The sequence below is a fragment of the Gobio gobio genome (assembly GCF_949357685.1).
Source record: "Gobio gobio genome assembly, chromosome: 22".
NCBI classification, from domain to species: domain Eukaryota; kingdom Metazoa; phylum Chordata; class Actinopteri; order Cypriniformes; family Gobionidae; genus Gobio; species Gobio gobio.
Genome location: NC_137118.1, coordinates 23,715,858 through 23,724,595, shown reverse-complemented (window position 1 = coordinate 23,724,595; position 8,738 = coordinate 23,715,858). Strand labels below are relative to the sequence as shown.

General features: G+C 43.6%; 1 protein-coding gene across 1 annotated transcript; it reads right to left on the bottom strand.

The window, feature by feature from the left end:
* Positions 1-3,076: 3,076 nt before the first annotated feature.
* Positions 3,077-8,364, bottom strand: LOC307119122 (uncharacterized protein; the record flags this gene model as incomplete). The annotated part of the gene is made up of 10 exons (XM_079805202.1): positions 7,969-8,364; positions 7,446-7,541; positions 5,519-5,629; positions 5,154-5,360; positions 4,889-4,984; positions 4,478-4,744; positions 4,194-4,288; positions 3,983-4,033; positions 3,367-3,751; positions 3,077-3,264 (listed from the first exon to the last, which is right to left on the bottom strand). The coding sequence occupies exons 1-10, from the start codon at positions 8,000-8,002 to the stop codon at positions 3,077-3,079; spliced, it is 1,530 nt and encodes a 509-aa protein (XP_079661328.1). The 5' UTR covers positions 8,003-8,364.
* Between the last annotated feature and the right edge of the window lie 374 nt (positions 8,365-8,738).

The window sequence follows — 8,738 nt, the reverse complement described above, 5'->3', positions numbered from 1 at the left end:
CAGTGTCTTACCTACATTAAGCCACGTTAAGCGTTTTAGAATGTCCCGAAGTTGTCCTTAAGTTAATGGTCGTGTAATAACTTATGTATGCTGGCAATAAACATTTTTGTAAGTGTGTCTGTAGTAAACGTTGTTTGTACGGGAAGAAGGAGGCGGGAACCGGCGGACAATCAAAACATTTAATCAAATTAAAATGGCGGCGACAGCCCCTCACGGTCGACTGCCGCCTACATACAAACAAACACAAAATGAAAATAAAAAGCTGCAGCCCCTCACGGACGACTGCAGCGAACACAAAATAAAACATAACACAAAATCCAGGCCTGGTCCTCTCTCGTCCCTCACTGTCGTCGCTCCTCCTTTATAGTCCCTCACTCCTCCGCGAGGGCCGAGATCGCTGCGGCGCTCAGCTGGCGCTCATCCTCCCTGATGTGCGCCGCCTCGTCCCGCCCTCACGGTCCCTCGGCCTCGCTGCTCGCCACATACCCCCAACGCCCTTCGCAGGCGATCACGGCGGCCGCGGGACCTGGGGGTAAGAACAGCGAGGTGAGAGAACGGAGCGGGGAGCATGAGGAGCGACAGAGACGAGAGAGTGGAGAGAGGAGAAAAAAAAAAAAAAAAAAATTCTGGTCCGGTTCCCAGACACACTGCCGCTCGGTCCTCAGCCAGCCGAGAGGCTCTTCCTCGCGGTGCCATGCGGTGGTACTGGACGGCCGGTGGACGGCTCGACACTCCTCCGCCCCCTGGCGGCTGGCGGTGGCTCCTCCTTCTGAGGGCGGCCGGAAGCGAGTCCCCGTCCCGCGCTCCCTGCTCCTCCCCAACCTGGCGGACGGCAGCGCTCCGGCTCCTCCCCAATATGGCGGGCGGCAGCAGGCTTCGGCTCCGGGCAAGCGCTGGGGACTCCTTCGCCCCCTCGCGGACGGCAGCCACCCCACCTCGACCCAGGGGCACGGCAGCGAGCTCTCCGTCCCACCGACCTTCATCCGCTCCAGCACCATCGCTTCGGGCAGCCGCTCGCGGACTTCTCTCCTCCGCGCTGCCCGAACTCCGCGGCACCGCGATCCCCCTCAGCTGCGAGGGCTCTTCGACAGCGTGTCCCTCCTTCCTCCCGGGGTTTCGGCACCACTGTAGTAAACGTTGTTTGTATGGGAAGAAGGAGGCGGGAACCGGCGGACAATCAAAACATTTAATCAAAATAAAATGGCGGCGACAGCCCCTCACGGTCGACTGCCGCCTACATACAAACAAACACAAAATGAAAATAAAAAGCTGCAGCCCCTCACGGACGACTGCAGCGAACACAAAATAAAACATAACACAAAATCCAGGCCTGGTCCTCTCTCGTCCCTCACTGTCGTCGCTCCTCCTTTATAGTCCCTCACTCCTCCGCGAGGGCCGAGATCGCTGCGGCGCTCAGCTGGCGCTCATCCTCCCTGATGAGCGCCGCCTCGTCCCGCCCTCACGGTCCCTCGGCCTCGCCACAGTGTCTATAATGTAATATGCTAAACTGACTTTATTGCGGGTGCGGGTCGGGCGTCGGTTCTATTTTAAGCGGGTCGGGTCGGGTGCGGATTTTAATTAGTGCTGTTGTCGGAGAAGGGGTCGGATGCGGTTTTAAGCACTGCGGGTACGGGCGGGTGCGGGTTTACAAAATCGGAGCTGTGCAGGACTCTGTTCTAGACAATAGCATTTTATATGGTCTGATTTTATGGTAGGTATTGAACTTAATGATATTAAACTACAGTGTATGGAAAAGAGAAATCAAAATTTGTATACAAAAAAAAATAAATACAATTTGCCATGTGCACCAGGAAAGACAAATTATAAACTGAAGAAGTATGCCTGTCATTCAGTATGATAAGCATTTCAATAAAACAATTCATATAATTCATATTTTTGAATAAATAGCTTCTGTGTTTAAAATTGCCCTGTGTATAATGAGCTGGTGGGTTTATGGTGAGGTGTGTTGCACACCGGGTGTGATGGGCCGCTTTGTGCCAGAAAGTCCAGGGCCACTTTTTTGCCCCAGTCCACCCCTGCTTTCCAGTGTCTTCATGCGCAGGAAGTTGTGCAACACACATGTGGCCTTCACACACACCTCTGCAACCTCTGGACTGGTTGCAATGACACGGGCGGTACATCCGCCACCAAGCTGAGAGGATGCCAAAGGCGCACTCAACTACCAACCTAGCCCGGCTGAGGCGGTAATTGAACACCCTTTTCTCTGGTGGGATGTGATGTCCAGGGTATGGCCGCAAGAGGTTGGTCATCAGTGGGAAGCCCTCATCCCCGGCAGATTGACCATTATTTGGCTTGACACCGGAGTGGTCTGGATCAGGTGATGATGGACCAGGATCGGCTTGGGTTCCTGTCAGGTCGGGGTTGGACTTCTGGTCAAGTCTCGAGCTCAAGCCCTCCACCAAGGACAGCAAGTGTTATCTCCTATCCAATACAAAGATTATATGAACATGTGAACTCATGAATGTTTTTTTTTTTTTTAGCTGATTTACAACAGAACTGAATTCTTGCAATTGCATCACTAATTGTGTTATTTTCCTGTTTATTACTGTGAAGCTGCTGTGAAACAATCTGTATTGTATAAAGCGCCGTATAAATGAAGCTGACTTGACTTGACTATAACAAGAACATGAACACAAATTTGAAAACCTCACTACAAATAATCCAGAATTGAAGATAAATGATATTAATCCTACTCTGTCTGTTACACTACCTCACACCTGAAATCACTGATCGAGTGAATCTCCTGAACTTCTCCTGAACTTCTCCAGATCATTTCTAATCCATTCATGTTGTAACACCTGCTCTAACGTCGGCCGTTTCGTTGGATCCCGGGCTAGGCACTGGCTAATCAGATCACTGCATTCTGTACACATTTTATTAAGGAGAGAGCTGGTTAGTCATGATGACCATGTGACACGAATGTTGGCAATTATGAAAACAGCATCTGGTGAACTATAAACTGAATGCATTTCAACTTGAAACATCTTACATACTTCACCTTTACCTGTTTCTAAACAGAGCCTTTGCTTTATGTGTGTGTGTTTATCGATATTCTTCACTCACCTTTGGATAAGTTGGAGTTCTGAAATGTAACTTTGGCCTGTGTGATTTCCGTTCTATTGCCAAAGGGAGAACGTCCGTTAACCATCAGGTACAACAACACCCCTAGAGCCCAGACATTTGCTGGGACGGCGTGGAATCGAGATTCTGTGAAGACTTCAGGTGGGCAGTAAGAAGGTAATCCTGTGAGCAAGACATTTTTGCACATTGTTGAGCAATTTCTTCAAAGCATCAAATAATCAGAAAGTCACTACATCCAGGTTTCCACACTCCAAAAATACTCACCACGGTATATTTTTGTCTCGTAGCCATCACCACTAAGTAGCTGACCGCAGCCAAAGTCGATCAGCTTGAGCTCTAACGTGTTTGTCTTCACCAGGAAATTCTCTGCATGAACGTCATTATGAAAAACGCCATGCTCGATGCAGTGCTGTACCGCCAGCGCAGCCTGTCGCAGGATGACCCGTGCTGTTGTTTCATCCAGTTGACACGAATGACGAATGATGAAGTCCAGCAAGCTCTCGCAGGGGTCAGGGAACTCCATTATGAGAACGAATGTCCGAGGATGTTCAAACCAGTCGTACAGTCGGACGACGTAGGGGCTTATGGGTTCATGCCTCATCATTAGCAGCAGCGCCACTTCTGTAACGAGAGGTTCGGGATGCCCGGGCTAGAGAAAAGTAGTAGACAGAAGGTTAGCTGGGTAAAAATCTGAAGAAAACCTATCATTTTTAAATGTACTTTTCTTTGATCTTTACAGACACGATCATCAGAGCCTTTCCAGGTTTATTGATCTATTACATTTACACCTAATGCTTCCTACAGGTGTATTGACTACAGTAATCAGCACTTAAACAACAAACAGCACTTAAACAACAAATACAACTTTTGACCAACTTACAATATCAAGATAACGATCATTGTCAATCTTGTGCATCTGCTTGATGGCAACCTGCAAAAAAAAAAACAGCGTTCAATAACGGTATTCAAGCGCCTGACTTTGCACATAACATTTACGATTTGAGCATCTAAGTATTAACCCATCTGTATTAAGAATGTTTTGATGCATGCAAGAGCAAAAATGTTTGTACAATTCAGCAAGATTGCTTTACCTTTTTGCCATCAAACTTCCGTGTTCCCTTGAACACTCTCCCAAAAGTTCCGGATCCAATCATCTCTCCCACGTTATAGAGAGTCTCAAAGGAGTCTGAAAAACAAAATATGAGAAATGTATGAGCTTGCAAACAAGACGATAATAATACTGTTTAAAACAATGTTGGAGAAATAATGTCTTTAATAATTTTAATAATAAATAATACTTTTACTTTAAAAAAAGGTTCCCAGTAAAATGAAATCCAATGTGACTGTACACTGCCCAGCCTTATTTCAGTCTCACCTGTTGAGCTCGTGTTCACCGGTGAAGCCTCCATAAGGCCATTTGAAGTCTCCGTTGGCTCGACGGGAACTTGACCTGGCAGCGGATGGCACATCCACTCTTCGTCGCTCCAACTGCCCTGTTCGTTTCGGCTATCCGATCTATCGCCACTCCACCTCCAATCGACGATGTACGAGCCTCTGCTGCTAAGGCTCAACGACTCTCTGCAGAACCGCCTCACTGTATTGTCCTCAGAGAGGGACAAATATGATGTGGACATGATGCCTGCTGAAGACATTTTTAATAATATTAATAATCAATGTCAATGGTGAAATTGTTACTTTATGTTTTATTTTTTTCAACTTTCTATTTTCAATGACACATTATTTTGTTAACTGAGCCATAACTTGTGTAATAAAAGCCTATTCTGACCTCTGCGAAAGCCTTTAGATGGAGTGGACGGACGTCCATGATCATCTGGGCTCTGCCGGCTGCCGCTCTGCCACTCTCTCTTCCTGTCAGTCCGACCTGTTGGCACAGAAACAGAAAACTCAGAAGACAGAAGCGCTAAATGTGTAGGAAGCTCCTGGATCTGTGATTGCTAGATCCTTTGTTTTATATTAAAAATATCAGTGCAAACAAGACGATAATAATTCTGTTTAAAACAATGTTGGAGAAATAATGTCTGCAGATTGACCATTATTTGGCTTGACGCCGGAGTGATCTGGATCAGGTGATGATGGACCAGGATCGGGCTCTGGCTCCAGATCCGCTGGAGGAACAAAAGACTCCACAACATCCACATCACTGAGACAACAGCAGAGGAGCGAGCGCCTCACAGCCTTACACACGTTCCTGAGGAAAGAACGAACTCGTTTCCTCTTCTTACATTCTGTGGGTTTTTCTGAAATGAAGAAAACAAAACTGAATGATTAGAAACATCTCTGACGTCCAATTAGGCAGTGATAAAATGACATAACTTACGTTTTACTTAAAAAAAAGGTCACCAGTAAAATGAAATTCAATGTGACTGTACACTGCCCAGCCTTATTTCAGTCTCACCTGTTGAGCTCGTGATGTACGAGCCTCGGCTGCTAAGGCTCAACGACTCTCTGCAGAACCGCCTCACTATATTGTCCTCAGAGAGGGACAAATATGATGTGGACATGGTGCCTGGTCAAGACATTTTTAATAATATTAATAATCAATGTCAGTGGTCACATGAAATTGTTATTTTCAATGACACATTATTTGTTAAAGGGTTAGTTCACCCAAACGCCGGCGCTACGTCATATTCTCGCGCATGCGTCGTGGAGGCCTACACGGAAGACAAGAAGAGGTTGAATAAAGGCGTTATTTTGATTTTTTTTTTGGCACAAAAACTATTGACGTCGCCTCGTAAAATTATTGTAGAGCCACTGCGGTGAGATGGACTTTGTAACGACATTTTAAGTGCCTTTTATGGGTCTTGTGAGTGTAAATGTACCAGGGTTTTTCCTACATTGAAAATTTTTTGGCGGCCGCCAAAACAAATTTTTGTCCCGCCAAAGCTTTATTTGATGAGCTATTGTGATTTATGAATGATGTAGAATAGATGCTGCGCTTGTAACTGAGTGACAGAGAGACGATCAGAGCTCCTCCCTCGCTCGCACTCTCTCTGTCTTCAAAATAAGCATTCTTAGCTTTCTAATATTTCACATATTACGTTAATAAAAATCAAAAGGTCGGAAGACCGAATCCATGTTGCACGTGGCGCTATCAGACGATGTTTTCCTTTCATTGCCGCTGGGTGTGAAATGCGCTCAAAAAACATTGACTGATTCTCTGACCAGCTGACATAAAGCATACTTTCAATAAACGGGAAACAAATCGTGTCCAGTTATGAAGTGTTTTCTGTGTGTTGACAAATCTTTCGCGATGTTCTAACAGACGGGATTCGCACACAACGCGTCTGCTAATGTCCGATTCGCAACCTAATGAACCGAATCATTTTAACGACTGGTTAGAACAACTGATCTGTCCAACACTGAACTAACGAATCAGTTTAAATTTACTCAGAACACCTGAAATGAGAACACAAGTGTGCTTACACAATTTAGCAAGAGTGGGTGTAAGAGTTAGTTTTAATTATCCAGTCTTTCAGCTTATTTATGTTCATAATGTGTAGTAAAATAAATAGCCTATAAATCACTTAGTTTAGACTGTGAGGTGAACCCAGAACAAAGTTGTTGTTAGCTAGCTGATAATTTTATGAAATTGTATATGGCAGAAAATTAGGCTATTTGTTCATTTTTTAAAAACTACTTTTTAATATTGATATGATTATATACCAAAACAATTATCAGTAAATAGTGTAAAAATGAGGAACAAAAACAAACATCAAGGTATCCCACATGAAGAAATACTATAGTATATTATAGTAAAATTACTATAGTGTTTTTGAGCCATACTATAGTAAAGATACTACAGTAAATTGTAGTATATTGTATTATATTATAGTATTTACTACACTTTGTTTATTTACTGTAGTATATTTACTATAGTACAGTTCAAAAACACTATAGTATTTACTAGAGTAATTTTACTATAATATACTATAGTATTTTTTCATGTGGGATCAAAATAAGATAAGCAAAAGTTACAAACTTTCTTTGAATTTATTTAAAATGTATTGTCAGTATTGCGCTTGCAGATCATGTGGGTAGGGGACTTTTTTTACTGTGCGTGCGTGTGTCATGTCTGTCAGCCACCACCGAAGACCATTTTTGACCCAGGAAAAACCCTGTGTACTGAATGCCAATGGAGGCCTATCTGAGGCCTTCTCAGCCATCAGCTTTCAACAAAAAATATCTTCATTTGTGTTCCGAAGATGAAGGTCTTAAGGGTGTCGAACGACATGAGGGTGAGTAATTAATGACATCATTTTCATTTTTGGGTGAACTAACCCTTTAACTGAGCCATAACTTGTGTAATAAAAGCCTATTCTGACCTCTGCGAAAGCCTTTAGATGGAGTGGACGGACGTCCATGATCATCTGGGCTCTGCCGGCTGCCGCTCTGCCACGCTCTCTTCCTGTCAGTCTGACCTGTGGGCACAGAAACAGAAAACTCAGAAGACAGAAGCGCTAAATGTGTAGGAAGCTCCTGGATCTGTGATCTGGGTCTGGTCTGGCAGCGTATCCTGGGGGCCAGTTGCATAAACTAAGCCATTACGTTAAGACAGTGTCTTAAGATCTAGTATGAGCCACTAGCAGTTAGGCAAGTCTATGTTTTTATGTAACTGATTTAAAAAAATGTATGAACAGTCTTAAAGAAAAAAAATGTATGTCTAACTTGTAAGACTAGTCTTAACGGTTTATGCAACCGGCCCAGGCCTGATCACGGTCATCAGAACACTGTCTGTCTCCAAACCTCCTGACCAGCCGTCTGAGAGAAAGCAGCTCTCCTGGATATGGAGCGGCCCGAGGCTGAAATATTTCAGTAACATAACATAACTAACGTTAAAGCACTCACCTTCTCTTTCACCCATCATCTTCGCCATCGACATCCTCCTGCAATCTGGAACAAAAACAATACAAAACACAAAACAAAACAAAACAACACACAATACAATACAATAAACTCTCCTCAAAAATACTCCTCCAAAAAAAAAGAAAACAAAAACAAAGAATTAATCAAACTCGACACTCCTAAAATAAGAAAAGAACAATAAGATAAAAGTATCTACAACTCAAAAATGTAACTCTGTAAAGGATATCTCCTGCGATGTTCTTCCAGAATAAAAGTCTCGTCTCCTCCAAACAGCTTCAAAATTTCAAGGTCAGCACAGAAAATATTCTGCAAAAGTTTGTGAAATCGCCTCAGTCGTCTCTCTCAACAACAGATCAACAACACAATCGGTGCGTGTCTGAGTCTGCGTCAGAATTCATAACAGGCGTCGCCATAGCAACTAAAACGTGAATCATTCATATGAGCGGAGCCGTGAGCGCGCATCGATCTGAACACATTTATTGAATAGTTACAAACTTCATTTGGACGTTTTCTTTATTAAAAAGTTTGAACCTGTTTCATTGACTCAGTTCAAAACTTTGATTCAGTGATTCCTCTGCATCATCATCACTCAGAAATGCTAGATGTCTGTGCATGCATCAAAATGTGTTGGTAAATACTTTGATTTATTTATTTTTACTATATTTTTGCATATGAATAAAAAATATTAAATAATGTTTCCTTGTATTAGTTTAACCTCTCAATCCGCAGTGGTGCATTAAAGGATTAATGAA